Source organism: Papaver somniferum, chromosome 2 (assembly GCF_003573695.1).
Source record: "Papaver somniferum cultivar HN1 chromosome 2, ASM357369v1, whole genome shotgun sequence".
Lineage (NCBI taxonomy): Eukaryota > Viridiplantae > Streptophyta > Magnoliopsida > Ranunculales > Papaveraceae > Papaver > Papaver somniferum.
Genome location: NC_039359.1, coordinates 5,871,298 through 5,894,781, shown reverse-complemented (window position 1 = coordinate 5,894,781; position 23,484 = coordinate 5,871,298). Strand labels below are relative to the sequence as shown.

Here is a 23,484-nt window from a genome sequence, read left to right as displayed (position 1 = left end):
TCTGGTAGTTGTTCACCGAGGAGCAACAATTCCACTTCTAACCAACAAGGAGATGGTTCTGATATTCGGGTAAATGGAGAATTTTGCTTAGATTTCTGTCTGGGAAGTTACAGCTATATAGGTAACGTTGCTGCCGTAGAATTTGATGGAATTCAAAGACCAATAAGGAGACAGAGCTGGTGATATGAGAAGATGGTGTTGCTGGCATCGGTTGTGGGTGAAAATTGTGAATGATATCAGTTGAAGAAAGGGGATCTGAGATTGTGGAATGAATGGGTTATCTATGGTTGTTGTTATCACTACAAGCCATGGTTGATGCTCATTTAGCAGAGGATAGGCGAGAGACCAGTAAGAAGAAGAGGGAGATGGTGGTACGAACTATATGCCAAGTTCTGGAAAGCAAGACCATAACCAGTAGAGGCTGTTTGACAGCACCAAGTCCGTGGAGATTTGTATGGGTTCAGTGTTGTAGCTTGAGCTGACATTCAGCTGAAACAAATGTTGAGAAGGTCATAAAGTTGTGGTTCATATTAGTGGTTGTGGAGGTCAGATGAAGGACATGATTTCAGAAACAATGTGGTTGATCTGTAGGCAGTGAAGAAGCCTGGCAATGAATGGAAGATGCTGAGAAGAACAAGGCTACAGGGAGTCCAAGTTGAGGGTTGTTTGCTGAGTTGAATTCAGGGAATGGGTCGAATCTGTGATAGTCATGCTTAGTTTTTCTTGAGCTGCAATGCAGTGTTCGGATTCAGTGGCTAGACTTGGCTTGATGGCTGGGTACAAGGGTTTTGGCATAGGCTATACTAGGATATGACCCGTGCCGTAATGACACGGGGCTATGAATTGTTTTTGTGTTGGTTAGATTTTTTTTCTTGTGAGACTACCAAGAGTTGAGCATGGGAACCCTGGGGGAACTGTAATCTTTCTCAAACTGAATTCGAAGCATTGATCGATACTATTAACGTCGACCGGATCGGTTTCTTGTTAAATGGCGATTAGGATGTCCACATGGGTGTACACTGACATATATACAGCAGAAAGTATTTTTTCTGGTGATTAACATATCCAACGTAAGTGTGTACAATGGGATCTGCACCCGTTTTCATTTATGGTAATTGAGATGACCATTCATTCATAGTTGTTGCAAATAATACCAACAAACTTGAAAACCTAATGTCCCAAGAGGAAGCACGTAGAAATTTCAGGTTTGAATAAAAGTAGCTGGTCGATTGCATTCCGAATTACAAATACAGTTCGGTCATCATTTAAATAGATTGTCATTTTGTGCTAAAAAAAATTAGTAATTTTTTTTTCAAAATTCAAAAAGTTGGATCTGAGTTGCGAATCCTCTTTCATATCCTTAAAAAGTGTTGTATCTACATTAGTTTTTGGAACCATTAACAGTTTTAAAATACGAATACTGACTTTGTGCTTGTATCATTGTATAATTGGCATGGTTACACATTAATTATACTTGAACTCATGGTAAAAAAAAATCGGTTGGGATAATATAATTTACAGCCAGTCATTTTACAAACAATAAACGTTATCATTCCCTACAATATTCTAGGTTTAAGAAACGTTATACTGTAATACGAAACTTCTTGATAAAGAATGATAACTATACATTTATGGTTTAAACTAACATATGAAAAACGCCCAGCTTACAGCGTCACAAAAAAATAAAAATAAATAAATAAAATGTAAAATATTAAATCCTACAACATTCTCTTGGATATTAGTGATGTGAAGCGTCCTTGAATCTTTCTTGACGGTGAAAAATGACGCGCGTGATGATATTGCATATATCATATGCCAAATATGCTTTTCCTTGCAAATTAATAATACAATCTCATTGCCTTAACTAAGTAGTGAAAGACTCGCATTAAATAAAATTGCATATCCAAACAAAAGAAATTTCCCCTTCTAATATGATACATGTATAAGAGAGTTGCTCTTTATCAGCATATGTGTTTGAGACCTAGAAGTAAATAAGAGACCCGGTCTAAATATGAATGGTATAAAAACTCGCAAATGGAACTGATATTACACCTTAACCTAAGAGTACATAAGGGACATAAAACATCCATAATTTTACAATTTGCTAGCATAAAATGAATATTACAATACAATTGAATACTAATACTTTTTAAATCAACTTCTATAAAGTGTAAGATATTTGTACCGACTTTGGTTACTTGGTATCATCAATTAAATAAAAGAAGCTCAAGTATTAAATGATATCCACATAGTAAAAGATAGGTAATGGATCAAGTATTAGTCATGGTATCTTTAGATGAATGAGTTCCTATGCACTAAGCTCTCTTAAACCAAGATAATCTTTAAAAAACTCGACATTTAATCATCGCAATCACATATGTGCATATGAACCACATATTCTAGCAAAAATTAGACTTGTACCTTTGTGGAACAACAAAACTTTTTCATTTGTATCAATGATAAAATGCATGCAATGGAAATTTGTGTAGTCCCGACACATATAAATATAGTGACGCATCCCAAATTGTATTATTGAATTGCTCCCTAAACCGCTTTCTTCATTGCTTAAAAATAATCTCTTGAAATCAGAAAATGAAAGATTATAGGTGAGTTTCAGTAAGCCAGTTCCGCGTTGCTTGTTTTGAGGTTTCTTAAATTTCAGTATTAGCAAGATGGTTGACTATGTATAAAGAATTTAAGATGATCTTTTACCTATTTTTAGATGTCAACTGCATATAATCATTATTTGACTACGCATGAAGAATTTAAGATAATAAAATACTCACTTTGTAAACCATCAAAAGGTTATAAATATGAAGAAATGTAATTTCAAGTTTCACATGATACAAAAAGTTTGAAGAATAACATACACACATAATCAAGAAACTTTAATCCATTTGATACGAACATGTACACGATTCTAATCCAACAAAGAGTATGAACTCTCTAACAGCAGTAGTAATACAGTTAAAAAATGTTATTTACCAACCCAAGTTAAGTGCATAACAATGGAACCATCGTTTTCTTCGTCATTTATTTTCACTCCATGTAAATCATCTGATTTTGGCCCAAATAAGTCAAAGTATAATTAAACAATTTCATGTCCAGAAAAAAAAAAATTAGTGTAAAAAAGTGTAAAAAAATATTAATTAAATGACATGGTATTAAAAAGAACCTAAAATAAGAATAAACATGAATAGATAGCAATCATATCTGATCAGTATCTTTTGACTACAAATAAAAAAAAGAGAAATTAAAAATCGAGATAACAAAATATCTCAATGAAAAGTAACAAAGAAATTAAACTGCATAAATGACACAAATATTAGGCGCGAGGCACCCTTAATCCATTGATGTTAAACAAAAATTTAAAGAGAAAAGCTAATAAAAATTATCTCAATCAAGCAAAACAACAGAGAATCATACCTTGAGAATAGAGTTGTGCAAAGGATGAAAAGCTAACAAAAATTAACAAAAACTAAAGAGAAAAGCTAACAAAAATTATCTAGAGAAATTAAACTGCATAAATGACACAAATATTAGGGGCGAGGCACCATGAATCCATTAATGTTAGACAAAAAATTAAAGAGTAAAGCTAACAAAAATTATCTCAATCAAGCTAACAAAAATTATCTCAATCAAGCAAAATAAAAGAGAATCATAACTTGGAAATAGAGTTGTGCAAAGAATGAAAAGCTAACAAAAATTAAAGAGAAAAGCTAACAAAAATTATCTCAATCAACAAAAACAAAATAGAAACATACCTTGAGAATAGAGTTGTGCAAAGGATGAACAGAGTTGTTAATTTAGAATAAAAGAAACGGTTTGACATTAAATGGGAAGAATAACTCCCAAATAAATGACATTAAAAATCTAAATTTATCGTTTAAGTAAAATTAATATGTGAATTAATCTGGACCCTTCTTTATATTCCTAAAATGTGTATTGAAAATCTTAAATATTTAGCTCAATCTGGACCGCCAGAAATGTAATTGAATAACTTAAATATGTAACTCAATCCGGGCCATCCTTTATGTATCCAAACTTTAGATATCCGTCCATAGGGAAAAACACCATTGTCCCTTATAATATAGATATATTTTTATCAATAATAAAATGCATGCAATGAAAATTTGTGTAGTCCCGACACATATAGATATAGTGACGCATCCCAAATCATATTATTGTATTGCTCCCTAAACCGCTTTCTTCATTGCTTAAAGATAATCTCTTGAAATCAGAAAATGAAAGATTATAGGTGAGTTTCAATAAGCCAGTTCCGCGTTGCTTGTTTTGAGGTTTCTTAAATTTCAGTATTAGCAAGATGGTTGACTATGTATAAAGAATTTAAGATGATCTTTTACCTATTTTTAGATGTCAACTGCATATAATCATTATTTGACTACGCATGAAGAATTTAAGATAATAAAATACTCACTTTGTAAACCATCAAAAGGTTATAAATATGAATAAATGTAATTTCAAGTTTCACATGATACAAAAAATTTGAAGAATAACATACACACATAATCAAAAACTTTAATCCATTTGATACGAACATGTACACGACTCTAATCCAACAAAGAGTATGAACTCTCTAACAGCAGTAGTAATACAGTTAAAAAATGTTATTTACCGACCCAAGTTAAGTGCATAACAATGGGACCATCGTTTTCTTCATCATTTATTTTTACTCCATGTAAATCCTCTGATTTTGACCCAAAGAAGTCAAAGTATAATTAAACAATTTCCTGTCCAGAGAAAAATAAAAAATTTAGTGTAAAAAAGTGTAAGAAAATATTAATTAAATGACATGGTATGAAAAAGAACCTAACATAAGAATAAACATGAATAGATAGCAATCATATCTGATCAGTATCTTTTGACTACAAATGCAAAAAAAAAAAAATTAAAAATCGAGATAACAAAATATCTCAATGAAAAGTAAGAAAGAAATTAAACTGCATAAATGACACAAATATTATGCGCGAGGCACCCTTAATCCATTGATGTTAAATAAAAAATTAAAGGGAAAAGCTAACAAAAATTATCTCAATCAAGCAAAACAACAGAGAATTATACCTTGAGAATATAGTTGTGTAAAGGATGAAAAGCTAACAAAAATTAACAAAAACTAAAGAGAAAAGCTAACAAAAATTATCTAGAGAAATTAAACTGCATAAATGACACAAATATTAGGGGCGAGGCACCATGAATCCATTAATGTTAAACAAAAAATTAAAGAGAAAAGCTAACAAAAATTATCTCAATCAAGCTAAGAAAAAAATTATCTCAATCAAGCAAAATAAAAGAGAATCATACCTTGGAAATAGAATTGTGCAAAGGATGAAAAGCTAACAAAAATTAAAGAGAAAATCTAACAAAAATTATCTCAATCAACCAAAACAAAAGAGAATCATACCTTGAGAATAGAGTTGTGCAAAGGATGAACAGAGTTGTTAATTTAGAATAAAAGAAACGGTTTGACATTAAATGGGCGGAATAACTCCCAAATAAATGACATTAAAAATCTAAAATTATTGTCTAAATAAAATTAATATGTGAATTAATCTGGACCCTTCTTTATATGCCTAAAATGTGGATTGAAAATCTTAAATATTTAGCTCAATCTGGACCATTCTTTATATGCCAGAAATGTAATTGAATAACTTAAATATGTAACTCAATCTGGCCATCCTTTATGTATCCAAACTATAGATCTTCGTCCATGGGGAAAAACATCATTGTCCCTTATAATATAGATGATATTCTCAACAACAACATGGAGAGTTAATTTGGGTACACTTTCTTTGCTTAGAAGCCAGACAAGAGGAGGAATAACAGTCGTGGATTAACTGTGAATGAATGGATGTTTGTGAATGTTCTGGTGTTTGTATTAAATATGGAAACTTAGGTACTCACCCAATACGGTTTTCCAGGAGAAGAAAGCTATAAGAGGAGGCGCATAATATAGAGAAAACCTACCTCTATTGCACCAGTTTTCTGCATATTAGCTGCTCGACAAAAGTTCTGAAAGAAAAAGTTTCATCCCCAGTTCGCGCAAGCTGAACCTGTTTTCTCCAGCTGCTTAATACTTCACAGTGGTTTGCTTTCGCTATTGTTTAGCTTTTGAAACCTTATTTAATTTGAATATATCTTTGTGCTTAAACCAAGAGTATGAGTAGCTAATAAATTTATTGATTGGGGAGGATTTCAAAACTCCAAGCATGTTTTATTAATCAATTCAAGCAAGTTATTCTTTCATAAATATTCTTTGGTTAATTATATTTTACCGTTTATATGACCATGAGATGTATGCTTGCTATCTAAGTGTGCAATTAGGTAACTCGTATGCAACTCTAATGCTAGTATAGAGAACTTTAATCCGTAATTGTTAGAGTAATCATTTACATAAGTAGTGGTGCATTATTTTTCGCAAAGGGATTTTGTATGCAATAGTGTGTAAAAGATAACCCTAGGTTAATGTGTCGAACTTACGAGCATGTGACTAGGAACAACTTTATTCACAAATATTAATGCAATTGTTTGAATTACACCTAGAGAGCATATTTTAGGTGGTTCACTTGATTAGAATCCGCTAGAGAACTTATTTTATGCGGTGATTTAAGGAATCTAAGGATTAGTTGAACTTATAACTTGTCTAAAAGTTATCAACAATCGAAATTATTTGGAAGTAGAACTTGTATGATTAATAATATCTTGTTTGGCAGTGGCGAATGAATCTCTAGTCAATTCCATCTGATAATTTGAATTACAATCTTAAATTTTTTGTCTTTCAACAACAATAATTTGTCTTAAATTGCAACTTAAAACTAACACCTCCTTGTGGACTTGAACTCAACTTGCCTCGCTACTTCTTTATAGAATTTGTGTAAAGTAAGAGCATTATTATTGATAGGTTGACAACCTCATCAAAATTACCGCCGCTACCGGGGAGGCAGTGGTAGTATTAAGTTGTTATTTTTCTTTTTAGCTATTCCTTTTGCTTTTAGTTTCACGTTTAGATTACTAATACAATTTTTGAGAATCATATTTTCAGGTACTACATCTTTGGTGAATGCTTAGAGAGGGCAGACTGAGTCCAATTGGTATACGTCTTCGATCCGGCACTAAACTAAAGGACTAATTCTGAGCAGTTAACACTCCGCTTCCTCCTTGTTCATCAAGCGAATTCGCATATTCGGACGTATAGGAAGAACAAGTAGTTATGACAACACTCAAGGATCTTGCATCACCAACTTTTCTCAACTCAATTGGACGAAGAAATTGAGTTGAAACCAACTTTGCTCAACTCATTTCCCAAATTCCATGGTTTAGCAGGGGAAGTCCAAACCGTCATCTTTAAGAATTATATCATGGTACTTGTAAGTGTGAATCCAAAGGGAGTTGAAACTGATGATGTTATGCTTAGAGCATTCCCATTTTCTCTTATGGATATGGCTAAGGAGTGGTTTTACAATCTCCCAGCTGGTAGTATTACTACATGGACCGGTATGAAGAAACTCTTTCTTGAGAAGTACTTTCCCGCATCCAAGGTAGCATAAATCAGAAAAGAGATATGTAGCATAGTTAAAGGGCAAGTGAAACTTTGTATGAGTATTAGGAACAATACAAGAGATTATATCAAATTTGTCCACATCACCAAATCATGGAGCAACTTATCATCCAATATTTCTATGAAGGACTCTTGATTAGTGATAGTACAATGATAGATGCCGCAAGTGGTGGAGCTTTAGTCGACAAGACACCCGCACAAGCAAGAGAGTGATTGAGAATATGACATCTAATTCGCAGCAATTTTCCTCCCGATCAGAAACACTCATCAAGAAGGTTAATGAAGTTGGTGAAGATTCTCATATGAAACAAAGGATGTGTAATATGGAGAGGATGATGCAACAAATTTTTGCAGTGATTGTTCCATCACATGAAGGAAATATGGAGCACGCAAATGCTATGTACTAAAATCATCAAAGGCCGAGGTGTGATCCGTACTCCAGCACATACAATCCAGGTTGGCGAGATCATCCGAATTTTAGTTACGCCAACAAGAAAGCTGCAACGAATCCTACTTTCAATCAACAAGGAGGGTACCAATTCATGCAAAGACCACAACACGAAACTCAAGGCACAAGTGTGGATGACAAGTTTACTCTTATGATGCAAAGTATGCAAGAGCTTTCGAAGACAATTTAAGGTTTCAACTAATTCCAGCAGAAATCCGAGATAGCTATGAGCGACGTGCAAAACCAAGTTAGTCAATTGGCTAGTGATATGAATCAACTCAAGGCACAAGGATCTGGAAAGTTTCCTTCTCAACCGTTGAACCATAAGGAGAATGTCAATGCTATTGAGATAAGAAGTGGGAAGCAAGTTAAGCAACCGACAACATCACCGGATGCTAATGGACCTGTTTTAGACCAAGAAATGGACGAAACAGCCCCTAACAAGGCTGATTTGGTAACCAATTCTAATTCTAAACCTATTGCTTCTACTAATGTCACTTCTCCACCTTTTCCTAGTGGGTTTGCATAGTCAAAGAAGGAGACGCTATGCAAGGAGATTTATGAGATCTTCAAGAATATCCAAGTGACCATACCACTCCTTGAGGCAATAAGGAAAGTTCCTCGCTACGCAAAATTCTTGAAGGTATTGTGCACTAACAAGCATAAATTGGTCGGTAATAAAGTTATGTATGTGTGTGAGAATGCTTCCGCGTATCTTCAAAAGAAACTCCCACCAAAATTGAAGGATCCCTGTAATTTCACTATACCATGTACAATTGGTACAACCAGGTTTGATCGTGCTTTACTAGACTTATGCCTGCCTCAATATATGAGTCGTTAGACCTAGGTCCTCTTAAGGATACCGGTATTATTATTCAACTTGCTGATAGGTCCACCACATACCCGAAAGGGGTTGTGGAAGATGTTTTGGTGCATGGTTAACGAGCTGATTTTTCCTGCAGACTTTTATGTTCTAGATATGAGGGATGAAGATTCTCCCTCGTCTACACCGTTGCTGTTGGGTAGACCTTTCATGAGAACTGCTAAAACTAAAATTGATTTCTTTAAATGCACCATAATTATGGAATTTGACGGTGAACCCATAAGTTTCAACATCTTTGAGGCTATGAGATACCCGAGTGATGTACATTCCTGTTTTTCAGTGGATGTGATTGATTCTTTAGCTCAACAAACGTTTGAGTTAGACGGTGATGATGCGTTAGAGAAAACTATAATGAAAATTTTAGATTGTGGAAAGCATGATGACATGAAAAGTGACATAGAAATGTGTGATGAGCTTAGAGAAGTTATTTGCACTCTTCCCGCATTACAAGAACTCTCACCTAGAAATGATTTTTCTTACATTTCCTTACCTTTTGCTGATGAGAAACTCTTGCCATCAATTTTGCAGGCACCTATCCTTGAATTGAAACCTCTTCCGGATCACCTCAAGTATGTTTATTTAGGTGATAAGGAAGAGTTACCAATGATTATTTCCAAAGACCTTACCAAGGTGCAAGATGAGAATATTATTCGTGTGTTGAGAGAATATAAGTATGCCATAGGGGGGACCATTATCGATATCAAGGGAATCATCCCTTCCATGTGTATGCACCGGATTCTTCTTGAGTAGGGGGCAAAACCAACAAGAGAAGCTCAACGTCGCTTGAACCCTCCGATGATGGAAGTGGTCAAGAAAGAAATCCCGAAGTTGTTGGATGTAGGGGTTATCTATCCCATATCCGATAGCAAATGGGTATGCCCGGTTCAAGTCGTTCCTAAGAAATCCGGTGTCACTGTGGTGAAAAACAAAGACAATGACCAAGTTCCAACCAGAATTCACACCGGTTGGAGAGTGTGCATTGACTACCGGAAGCTCAATTCTACCACCCGAAAAGACCATTTTCATTTACCATTTATTGATCAAATGCTTGAGAGATTGGATGGACACTCTAACAACCACACCCAATATTTCTCTTAGCAATTTGTATGGACAAACTCCAATATAATTCCAAGAGAATCAACTAGACAGTCAGACTCATTCAATGGAAATATATCCAAGAGTTGTATCTCTGTTTCACAAAGTAATCAGCATATCAAACAGATAGAATCCGTGAGCCTGATTATTATGTGTAACAACTTGAACGGTACCAAAGACCAATGTTCAAGTGTCATTCAATATAATCAACAACCAAATGTTAGATTCACTAATTGATTTTGAACTATGCACAACCTGTGATATTTATATTACATAACAAAATTTAATGCGGAAAATAAATAATACGGACACCCGAAAATTTTGTTAACGAGGAAACCGCAGATGCAGAAAAATCCCAGAACCTAGTCCATATTTGAATACCACATTGTATTAAGCCGCTACAGACACTAGCCTACTCCAAGTTAACTTCGTACTGGAATTTAGTTGAGCCCTAACCAATCTCACACTGATCAAGGTACAATTGCGCTCCTTACATATCTGATTCCCAGCAGGACTCTACGCACTTGATTCCCTTAGCTAATCTCACCCACAACTAAGAGTTGTTACGACCCAAAGTCATAGACTTGATAAACAAATCTGTCTCACACAGAAAAGTCTATTGTATAGATGAATCTGTCTCCCACAGATAAACTTATGAGTTTTGTTCCGTCTTTTGATAAATCAAGGTGAACAAGAACCAATTGATATACCGGACTTATATTCCCGAAGAACAGCCTAGAAATATCAATCACCTCACAATAATCTTAATCGTATGGTAGGGAAACAAGATATTGTGAAATCACAAACGATGAGACGAAGTTGTTTGTGATTACTTTTTATCTTGCCTATCAGGAATAAATCTCAAGCCAATCTTAGAGGATAGTACTCAATAAGATAGAAAATGCAAGATCAGGTCACACAACTACATAGAAAATAGTTGGGTCTGGCTTTACAATCCCAATGAAGTCTTTAAGTCATTAACCTACATGGTTTCTTGAAAAACCTAAGGTTAAAGGAGAATTGGTTCTAGTCACAACTAGTATCACACATGAGGTGTGCGGATTAGGTTTCCCAGTTGCTAGAGTTCTCCTTTACATAGTCTTCAAATCAGGGTTTGCAATCAATGTTACCTTGGTAACAAAGCATTCAATATTCACCGTTAGATGAAAACCTGATTAACTCAAGCTAATATCTTTCAACCGTTAGATCAAACTTAGCTTGTTACGTACAAATGAAAAGTGACTTCATTTAGATATGAGTAACCGTACCTAAACGTGTACACCTTGTTGGCTCAACAATAGTTAACCGAAGTTATCCATATGAATATTTTCATATCAACCACATTCATCTTAACTATAACTAGTTCAAATGACTCAAATGAAACTAGTTCTAGAGTTGTTCAATTGTTTATATTCTCATAGAAGTATACAAGACACAATTGAAGCAAAATCCATTTTGATTCACTCGAATCAAGTCATGAATATTATAGCCACGATTTGCAAAAGATTGCATTCCTTATTATATAAATGTATTAGTTCATGAACAAACCGATTTTAGAACATAATCCACTTAGGTATGCATACGGGTATGCGTACCTAAGTAGCCGGACCAAGTTTGGGTTTCGCCAGTACGTGAACTGGTACGCATACCATCCAAACTCAGCAGAAAATTCCGGACCCGAACCTTACGCCAGTACGCGTACCGGTACGCATACCAGGTTCCCGGACTTTGTCAAACCAACCGGTACGTATACGGGTATGCATACCATGGTTCCCGGACATGGATTACATATATGCAAGTACGCATACTATGCTTAATTCCAATTGTTCTAAACTCTCATTTCAACCATTGAAACATTCTTGGAAGACGGGAATAGCTGTCTCACACAAACTATTAGCTTCAATGCAATTTTCAAGTGATCGAATGATCAATACGAAACATTCCGAGTCTACATCAAATGACTGTCTCACACAAATCATGTAAGATGTTACCAGGCGATTTTCACATTATCATCTTTTGACTTTCGTCAAGAATATAAGATGAACTTGGTTAAAGCGAAAGCTTACTAACATATATTTCGAGAAATATGTAAACGAGATAAACTCAGCTCGAAATATCAAATGTGTATAATTGAAGTCTATATAGCTATACAACTTTTGTCAAATATGAGATAGAGTAGATATACTTTTGAGTGATAGATGATTTCAAGTCTCTACATACCTTTTGTTGATGAAGTTCCACAAGCTCCCCTTAGTAGTTATTCGTCTTTAATCGATGAACGTCGTGAAGTCTAATGCTCAACTACACTTTTTATCCTAATCCGAGACTTATCTATAAGTAGATTAGAAATCAAGATTTACAGTTTTGACAACTAAACTTGACAACAAGCTTGAGATAGCTACGCTTGCGAGTTCGACCTAGCAGTGTTCTAACAATATTATCAGTCTTCCTCATCAACATCTTTGTCAATATCTGAATCACTATCATCAGATAGTTCATCCAACTGTTCATCTAGGCGAGTTTCCTAGTTTTCTGTATTTCTCAAAGGTGGAAAAGATGTGACAGTTTTCCCACGAAAATACAACTCTTGAAAACAGTCTGAATGATTCTGAACTGGTGATGCATTTTTTGAGATAGCACTTTTGTCCATAAAGTCAGATTGCTACAAACACATACTTATGAGGTCTTAGTATATTTGACTGCTCTGATACCAATTGAAAACGTGGGGTTCTAACAACACCACCCAATATTTCGTTCGGCAACCTGAATGGACTTAACCCTAATACTATTCTGAGAGTAAAACTCAATCAAGGAACAATACAAAAGAGCTTTATCTCTTTCTCTTATATAATCACAAACCCAACAGATATGAAAGATGAATCCGTAAGTCTGATTATATAGAAGAGAAACTTGGACGGTACCAACGACCAATATCCAAGATCAATTAAAGTGTTATCCAACAAACAAAGGTCTGATTTATCAACAATGATTGATTAATGCATAACCTGTGATATTTCAATTATAAAGATAAACAGTATAAAGCGGAAAAGAAATAACACAGACACCAGAAATTTTGTTGACTAGGAAACCGCAAATGCAGAAAAAAACTTGGCACCTTGTCCAGTATTGAACACCACACCGTATTAAACCCCTACAAACACTAGCCTACTACAAATTAGCTTTAGAACGGAATGTAGTTGAGCGCTAACCAAGTAACAGACCGATTAAGGTACAATCGCGTTCCTTACTCCTCTTGAATCTCGCAAGACTCTGCGTACTTGACTCCCTCAGATAATCTCACCCACAACTAAGAGTTGCTACGACCCAAAGTCGAAGACTTGATAAACAAACATGTCTCCCGCAGATATGTCTATCGGTTGATTTCCATTTCTGATTATTATATCAAGGTGCAATGAAATCTTGGTTCGACCAATCAAAAAATCTATCAAACCTATCAGAAAATCTGGTCTTATATCTCCCAAAGAGCAGTAGATTTTCCGAATCATCTCAAAACAGAGACTCAACCGAGTAGCGGCTGTAGCGTGTTGCGGAATCACAAAATTTGAGACCAAAGGTACTTTGTGACTACTTGTATCGTACCCATCAGAGATAAATTTCGGCGTAACTCAAATTCTAGTTGAGCTTGTAACGATAAATGGTAAGATCAGGATAACCAGACTATCAAAGAGAAAATCAGAAAATAGTCGTACCTGGATTCAGGAATCCCTTAAGCGAAGTCTTGATAGTCGTAAACCTAATAATGTTTCAACAAAAGAACTGGAAACTAGGTTAAGAGAGAATCGACTCTAGTTTGCAACTAGGAAACACGAAAGTGTCAGGGATTACTTTTCCCAGTAGCAAGAGGATCTCTTTATATAGACTTTCAAATTAGGGTTACTTGCCATCAAAGCTAAGATAGCTTGGTAACAAAGCAATCAATCTTCACTGTTAGATGAAAAACTTAATTTGAGATTCAAGCTAAGTTAGCTTAGAAACTAAGCATTAATATCCACCGTTAGATGGTTTAGCTTGACTTATACACAAATGAAATATACATTCATTTAGATATGGATGAACCGTACCTGAACCGTGTATAATGAGTTGGCTCAATAATAGTTAACCGAAATTAGCCAAATGAACACAATAAGATTTTAATCTTTTTCATGAACACCTTAGACTTTACTTGATAATCATCCAATGATTAATAGGTGATCAAGTATGTATCTAATATGTGTTCTTGAGATTTATTCAAGTGCTAAATATTTCATAAAAACATCCAAAAAAAACTTGAATAATAGACGACTAGGTAAACAAGTTCGTGAGATGCTACGAAACTGTCGCAAACCAAGTTCGTGTACAAAATTAGGCTTAAAAGTTCAGGTACTTTAATTCAGTAATACAGTCCGCGAACAACTCTGATTCACTATCACAGTTAACTTAGTTCGGGAACACAGTTCGAGAACACAAAGTTATTATGCCGAATACTATAAAAACTACCAGTTCGGGAACAAAGTTCACGAACAAAAGTTCCGTACCTTAACCATCTGAGCTAGTTCGCGAACACAATTCGGGAATAATAGTTGCGGATCAACAGGTGCACCAAGTTCGCAAACAAGAGTTCCGGATCCGTACTAGTTTAGTTAGTTAGTATACATAGTACACATACTACAGTAGAACCCCTATAAATTAATCCGCGATAAATTAATAATCACGATAAATTAATTACCTGTCCCAAGTCGGGACCAACGTTCTAAATTAATAATTCGCTAAATTTATTAAATAGTGCTAAATTAATAATTCGCTAACTTTATTAAATAATAATATATTTTTTTATCTTTCTAGAGGTCCCTTTGAATGTATAAATTAATAGCTCTTCAATTTATACTCCCTCCCTCCCAATTTAGTTCAAGGTTTAGGTGTTTTCACGTAGATTAAGAAACTGAAAAGAGATTAATTTTTTTCCATATATGTCCCTTAATAATAATTGTTAAAATATTTAAATCTCCTACTTTTTTGTTCCTTGTTTCTAGTGGTGGATTTCAATGCATGGACAAATTAGGAAAAAAGTGTGATAGTTATGAAAACCTTCATCTATTTTGGGACTAAAAAAAATCTCTAAACCTTCAGGTAAAATGGGACGGAGGGAGTATAAATTTAATTTTACATTTATGCTAATTTGGTAAAGAATGATTCAATTGTGACTTGGTTTTTCTTAAAATTGATCTCACATTAAATTTCATCTTGGATTTTTCTTAACATTAGAAGAGTTTTTGGTGTTGTTGTTTTCCGATGTAATAAAACCTATTCAATATCGTTGCAGCTTTGGTGGCTTCTTTACGTGAAGGTGGTTCTGTAACTACATTTTCATCTTCGATTTCCATATCATCACTTTCGTCTTTTCCCATGAAACTCTCAATTATTTCTTTATCAGTCAACAAATGTGAAAATAATATCCTTTTGAGGGAAGTTTAAAAGAAATTCAACATTCATTCCTGTGATAATTCAATCCATAGATTAAATTTGCAATTCAGTTCCTTCATTATCTAACTCTTCACTTGGATTTTTTGATGCAGTGTCATCCATTGAACAAATCTTACAATGACGAAAACAATTTGCAATGGAATAAAGTGTGTTGATTCATTTTGTTGACTGTTTCTTTTATAATTAAGCAATATTTTGATAAATTCATAAATTATTAATTAATATATAATTTAATAATTATCGATTTACGCGATTATTTAATACCGCGATAAGTTGATAAATTTTTCCGGTCCCGACGCTATTATTTTATAGGAGTTATACTGTAAATTGTATCCATATTTTTAATAGTAGTTCTAAAACTCTCATCTAATCAATTTGAGATAACCATGGAAGCGACAATGATAATCTTACACATACCATTAGTTTCGAGACAATCTCAAACGATTACTTAACAAAACATCCCAAGTTAACATTAAATGATCGTCTCACACAGATCATATGAAATGTTCAAGGTTATTTTCACATGATTAAAATTAATCAATTTGAGACTTTCCTGTCTGATTATAATATCACACATACCATCTTCAAGGCTATTCTCACATGATCATCTTGAACAATAAATTGTTCGTAAAAGACTTGCAAGCATAATACTCATATTTCGAGAAACATATTTGAATTAAGTTCAGCTCGAAACATTCATTGTGTATGGAGTTTAAAGGCTACATAGCCATTACGACTTTTGTCTCATTGAATATGGATAGAATAGGAAAATATGAGTGATAGATAAATTTATAGTCTTCACATACTTTTTGTCGATAAAGTTCCTCCAAACGCCTACGGTTGATATTCGTCTTCAAATGGTGAACGCCGTGAAATTTAATACTCAACTACATACTTCTATCATAATCCGAGACATGACTAGTAGTAGACTAGAAATCAACTATATAGTTTTGACAACTAAAATTGACAAACAAGCTTGAGATAGCAACGCTTGCGAGTTCGACCGACCAATGCTCTAACACTTACCATCAAACTTATCAAGCATACTAGAAAAGCTCCCAGTCTTGCTTTTAACAAAAGTAAAGGGACTCCAAGATATTTGTCTTGAAGTACCATTCTTTTTATGTTGAGAATGTTGGTTATAGCAAATTCTTTTCATGATTGTAAGTTTTAGGACTAAAAGCAAGTCTAATCTTATCAAAGTGTATATCTTGTAAAGAGACTTCACCACCACTTTATATTATTGAGTTCAGATGTTTTGCCTCCTTAGATTTAGTCTTTGTGAAAATCAGGCAATCATCTGCAGAAAGAGTGACTAACAAAAGGATTAATTCTAGATACTTTAGTTCCATTGATTAGACTATTAATATCATCTTGCATGACGACTCTCGAAAACACATCCCAACAATGAACAAAGAGGTATGGGGGCAATGACAGCGTAATTATAAAATAACCACCGCACATGGGGACTAATCTCATAGAACAAGTACCACATAGTCTACAGAGTTAAGTTTCTCTGAAGCACGGGATATACGCGGGGCACTAGTTCCTTCCACCATTTACTTTACCTTATTATGAGGATGATCAAGTGGACGGTCAATAATAGAGCCAGCCGTTAAAGAAGACACATGCTTAGTATCAAACTTGGGTTCTACTTAGCATTTAGTAGACATGTAAATTATAGGGGCGTGCAACACGATCTATCTAGATTAAAAGATGGTGGATACACCCGTATATTAGAACTGGGCCATCAGAGTTGGATGTGCATCAAGGTAGCAAAAATGCAGCATAAACTAACTATAAGTCATAAATATCAAGCTCAACCCATGAAGAAGAGGTTGGATGATCTACTTAGGAAGATATGAAGAGGGAAAGGGAGCGTACTCAAGAACTTGTAAACATATTCTATGATCTTACTTACTCATATCGACTTGACCAAACTCATTGTAACATTTTACCCAATTCAAGGGTAGAGCTAGAAATCCTATTATGGGGAGGCCAAATTTTGTTAGGGCGAGCAAATTAACAGAAGTGGGTGAAAATGGGATTTAAAGCCTACTTGAGAGCCAACCCCGATCCCTTCACAATGAACACATACTCAGTACGTGGATGTAGGCATTTGCTTAACCATGTTTGATTTCACATGTTATTTATATTATCTTTTTCGGTGGGAAAAGAGGAATGTATTAAGAACGTGAGAGATTAAGAGTTTCCAAGGAAATAATATTGAATGTCCATCATTTGCAATGTGAGGAAAATAAGATTGGATATGTTACTTGGTTACATGCATTAGAGTGCTTTGTTTTAAAACAAGAAAAACCTATTGTATTACATAGAAAAGTAGTCTACATCAACTGTAATGCGAGGAATTAACAAGGCAGACGGCTGAATCCACCGCCATTCCCCACAATGATTGTCGATTATTCGCGGTAGCTACTGAAATAATAAAATATGGTGGTTGTTGACCCTTCTACGAAGGAATATCGACATATGTGATTGGTAGGCACAAAATACAAATTATATTGGATTGAAATCTCTTGAATAATGCAATATTTGGATCCAAGACATAAAACCTTAACCGTGCAAGGCTGAATTCTAAAAATTACAGGTTGGTGTAATCTTCATGCATTATATAAGAAATATGATCGTTGTAAAAGCGATTTGATGGTTTCATTTTTATTTTCTCAAATCCTAGGATTGATTCAATTAATTTTTGTTCTCCATGTATGATGTTTTTTGGTGTGGTAGTCCTTGAAGGACTCAAATTCATTTACACAACAAATATGGTTGGGCACATATTCAAATTTGTAATCCTTTTATGATTCAAATTATATTCAGACAGCCACCTGACTCGATTGTGTTAGGTTTAACAATCCTTTATATGTTTTTAGAAACTTGGTACAAAACTAAAAATCCGGATTAATTAGTTGATGGTATCAACATATAGGTCTCTTGAGGAGTCCTTAAAAACACAAAAATCTACGCTTTAGTAGCATAAATATTATTTTACTTAAAATCTGCAGTTAAAATATTATGCTTGCTTAAAACTTGTATATGATATAGACTATAGTTATGATTTGGTGCTTGCTTTCTGTAACACTCGTATAGTTGAGTTAATTAGCATCCATATTTACGTCAAAAGTTGCACTCTTTTTCCTCTGTTTCAGGTTTTGTCCCATGTGGTTTTCTTGACAAGGTTTTAACGAGGCAACATCTTGTTGACGTTTAATTTTCATTCAAAATGTTGATGTTTGTGCTCTTTTTTCCTTCGTCCAATTTTTTCCCCATTGGGTTTTACTGGCAAGGTTTTAGTGAAGCAATTAAATCAACATGGTGGTCATCCAAGGGGGAGTTGTATAATTTCGGTTATTTGGTGGATTCTCGCCATTAACTAGGTCATTTTGTTAGACTAAATCAACATAACATGCCCTTAGTAATTTGGATGTCATTCCGATCCAGATAAGTTATGACCACAAATGCAGGTTTTCTCACTTATGTTAATTTATCTACATCTTGACTTTATGTTGAAGAAACTACATCAACAACTTCTGCAAATCATTTCGGGAAGCTAGCAATTTATGACACAAGTTCTCAATGTGTTGAAGAAAAATGTAGATTCCGCAAAACTATTAATCGAAGACAATACTGCTTGTGCAACACAAAAGAAAACTTCGTCAACTATCCGACATCTTCATGACAGCACAATAGTCTTCTGCATTCAAGAAATTCGTTCTTCAAAATTGGAAAGTCTCGACTCAAAGATTTGTATACCAAGATTTAACTGAAGTATTTATCAGGAGGAGCGCCATCATCAAATTAGGGTGCATTCTCTGGACTTTACCGCGTTGTACTCTTTTTCCTTTGTCAAGGTTTTGTCCCACTGGCTTTCCTTGTCAAGGCTTTAACGAGGCAACATTTGCGTGTCCAACAATGTTTCAAGTCTTTACATGCTTATGCAATTTCAGGTTTTTCTCTTTTAAGTTTTCCTGTTACGTTTGTAATTAGCTTAGACACAATGTCATCAGGGGGAGTGTTATAAACATGTAATTATGTTAAGAATATCTAAGGTGAATCTCGTTTATTACTTGGATGCCCTTGTGTCTAGCCCTGTAAATAGAGGCTATAATGTTTGTCTAATACATACATCTAATACTCCCTATTTTCTGTCTCATTCTCCTTTAAGAGCATCTCCAATAGAGGGTGGATCTTCTTTTTTTTAGTGACATGTAGGATTTTAGACCCCCGTTGGGCATAAATCCATCTCCAACAGTATCATCCTACAAACTAGGATAGGCCAATTATTAATTATGAAGGTGTTCAAGAAAGTGTTATCTACACCTCCGGTTCCACCTCCACATCATATTTTTCACTAATTTTTTGTTAAAATTTTCTACTGTTAGAAATGATTTTTTAGATATGAGGTCTTATATCTACTCTATGTGCAGACCCCATAAATAAAAGGACTAAATAGAAAAACCACATAAAAAATTCTGCACCTTGTGTTGGAGATGCTCAAAGGAGGAGGTATATGCGACCCCAAATGTTTTATTTTTTTCTTTTTTCTTTTTAATATATGGTTCACAAAACCCACTTATGAGGTTAACTCGGAAGATTTGATGTATAAACCCCTGCCATAACCGAACTTATTTATAGGTTCTGAACTGGATGGAACCGATGCTACTGGTTCTAATTAGAACACAACATCACATTTCTTATTACTGTACTTGCAACAATTCTCTGATTACTGAAGAACCGAAATCTGAAACGGAGAAATTGAGGCTTCTATTGTCCTCGGAGAAGTGCCAAAAGGTATCTCTCTCTCTCTCTCTCTCTCTCTCTCTCTCTCTCTCTCTGTTACTACAACTTTGTAGGGATGAATTTAGGGGCACTTATGTTTGATTTAGGTTAGATTGAGTTGATAGCATACATCTTCAAAATCAAATCGTAGGATTTTTTTTTTTATGGTTTACTTTCATACATTAATGACGTCAATGCCACGTAAAATTATGAATGCTTTGCTCGTAAGCTCTTCATCTACCTAATTGTTGTTCTTGGTTTTTAGCCTATTGCCCAACTTCATTTGTGTTTTGTTATAAAACACTATCTAAATTGTGTATTAGGTTGGGTCTCTGTGCTACTAAAATAGCTTTAGAACTTGAAGCGTTCTATTACTTCTGTCAGAGATTACTTCGGCAGATTTGGTAGTTTTCAACTTAGGTCTGGGAATGCTTGGGACGTAGTGTAGGGAAGTTATCACCACCTATGCATTGTTAATGAGATCAGTAACTTCGGTATCATATATAAGTCAGCAATAGGAGAAAGGTATCTGCGTTGAAGGATGAGAACATGTATATGAACATGGTTAGTAAGTTAGCTAATTAGTGTATATTGGCATTCATTCTTGAAACACTGGTGCTTATTTTATTGAAAGCAGGGTCTGATTGGAATTTGAAAGTAGGTTGTAATAGTTTTTTTATTGTGCTTATGTAATGCTAAGGCTTATATCCATCTAACCTAGATTTCTTTTATTTGCAATGCTTGATTTTTGATAGGGTATAGCTATGGTTTAAGTTTTCTAAGCATATGGATCTTTAAGTCTCATAATGCAGATAGTAACTGAACACTCCCATAGTTTTCTCTGGATGCAAATCTCCACCCTCTTTAACTTTTCCAAGAGAGATTCTGGAGGTCTAATCCTGACAGTTTCATCAGTAGTACTTGACGAAACTATCTATAAGTCATTATTGCAATTGGTTCATTCTGTTAGCACATGCAGGAGTACACAACCTGGTCTCGGTGATGAAAACTGATGATTGATGTCGAAGATTCGTTTCCGTCACAGGGTACACCCTTCTCAGGTTCATACCAGTACGATGTAAATGTAGACTAGCTGGGTTTGAAGAGGTTTAGAAACATTGTTTTCTATATCTCATAACTTGTGGTTACCTGAAACTCTATGGTTTTTCAAGTATAGAATTGTAGGTTCTTCTCATTACAATCTCAATTTACAACTACACATGGAAAACTGACTTAACTAAGAATCAGTGGTTTAAGTTCTAGAGAGAGATTGAGCTAGAGAATTGAGATTACTAATGTCAGTTGTTGAAAGCCTATAAATAGGAGTGTGTAGTTGTAGTTTGAAATCGTAATAAGAAAGGACCAGGTGAGGTCTGCGTAAGCTGAAGATTATGTGTAATACAGCAACCTTTTTGTTTGAACCTTCCAATCTTAGTGCTTTAGTTTCTAACCATTGTAATCTTCCAACATAGAGGTCTCATTTTTACGTTTAAAACAACTTCCAAACACCAAGTTGAACCTCACGATCCAGTTCATGTGCTAAATCAAGTCTTTACTCTTTAGTTGCTTTTCTTTAGGACTCGTAGTTGATTATGGATCCAAATGTTTGTGTAGTTAGCTGCCTTGTAAGCTGTATATTAAGAATGAATCAATCTTTTGATTTATTTTAATTTTTTATTTTTGCTACGTGCGTATGGTTCTGAATTTTGATAAGAAAAATATGTTGGAAAGAACCAATTATGGTCCTCTCCTTTGATTTGCAGAGTTTCATATTACGTGCTCGGGTGCTGAAGCTCTACAGACAATCACTCAGGGTTGCCCGACGTGCTCCCTCTCATGCCAGAGGTGAATCCCATTAACTCTCTCTCATTCTGAGAAATTATCAAGTATATACCCTTTTTGGCCACTGGGATGAAATTACTACTCGACATAGCATAATATCAGATGGTATGGGTACTAAAACTCCACCAGTACTGTAGCATAATATCAGATGGTATGGGTACTAAACTCCACCAGTACTGTCTTCATTCCTTTTTTTTTCTTCTAAATCGTGCTATATACTCGAGTTTCCCAAAATACTCAAAGGTCTGTAACCGGAGTTGAAATTTTTCAATATCATAGAGGCAATGAAATTTTTTATATTTTTTCCCCTTAGATAGAGGAAGTGAATTTACCTTATCTACAATTGGGGTTTACAGCTGAGTTGGAAAATACAATTAGACAAGAGATAGAGAAGAATCGGCGTTGTGATGATAAGCAGCGGATACGCTTCTTAATTAGTGAAGGACTGGAGAAACTGAAAGGTCTAGATGAGATGCTCGATATGCAGGGCAATTGACACCTACAAAACGTACCTTGTATTGAACCCCTGAATACATTTATATAATGTAATTTTAGCTTAACTCATGTTTAAGGCGTGTTTGTATCTCAATATAACTTCCTTGAAATCGGGGTTTGAGGTTTTGTTTTGTTTTGTTTGGTTGGTAGATGAGAATGCAATTTGGTGTGTGGATGTCTTTTATTCTTTATTCAGTTCTCTAGTAGGTTGGTCAAATCTGCTATATCTTTTATGATAACAATGAGAATAATGACTTACTTTTTTGAGTTATTATCCATGAAGTGACTATCTACTCATGACATATGTGTCAATTAACCATGAGATATTAATAAGCTTTCTTTCATCTTATCATCACACTAGTTGCGTGCATAAAATTGGCGAAACTATATCGACACCGAGCTTGTGAGTGTTGTTATGCATGTTGGGACTTACATGATGCTCAACACATTAAGCAAGTGTGTGTCATGAGTCGGTTGATTTGAGATCATATAAGTAGCTAGTAGCTTTTAGGATATACCATTTCTTATAAAGTTTATAAGAAATCCGTCTCACTCTCTCATGCTCTCTGCCATTAGTTACAAATTACTTGAGATTATTAGTCAGTACTGGCTCTTAAGTAATCTAATTAGTAGTCTGATTATTTCACATGTTAATCAAGCATGAGCTAGTCCTATTTAAATCGAGCTTTCGGATGTTTATTGGTTCCGAAAAATAGACTCTGCCAATATTTTCCGGAAACGTAAGGTAATTTTAGTTATTACATTATCGTTATGTCGTCGAATTTAACTAAGTCACGACCACATTTTCCTTTACCCTCATTATTATCCGTCCATTACTACTTGTAGAACTCGTTGTCGCTTGTGCTT

General features: G+C 34.7%; 1 protein-coding gene across 2 annotated transcripts; it reads left to right on the top strand.

The window, feature by feature from the left end:
* Positions 1-20,077: 20,077 nt before the first annotated feature.
* LOC113346751 lies at positions 20,078-22,894 on the top strand. 2 transcript variants are annotated; one of them, XM_026590256.1, is made up of 3 exons: positions 20,078-20,292; positions 22,044-22,125; positions 22,479-22,894. In XM_026590256.1, exons 1-3 carry the CDS (start codon positions 20,149-20,151, stop codon positions 22,616-22,618), a joined length of 366 nt encoding a protein of 121 aa, XP_026446041.1. In that variant the 5' UTR covers positions 20,078-20,148; the 3' UTR covers positions 22,619-22,894. The 2 variants fall into 2 exon arrangements, with proteins under 2 accessions (XP_026446041.1, XP_026446042.1); XM_026590257.1 differs by having other exon boundaries at positions 20,080-20,292; positions 22,012-22,125; positions 22,479-22,889.
* The last annotated feature ends 590 nt before the right edge of the window (positions 22,895-23,484 follow it).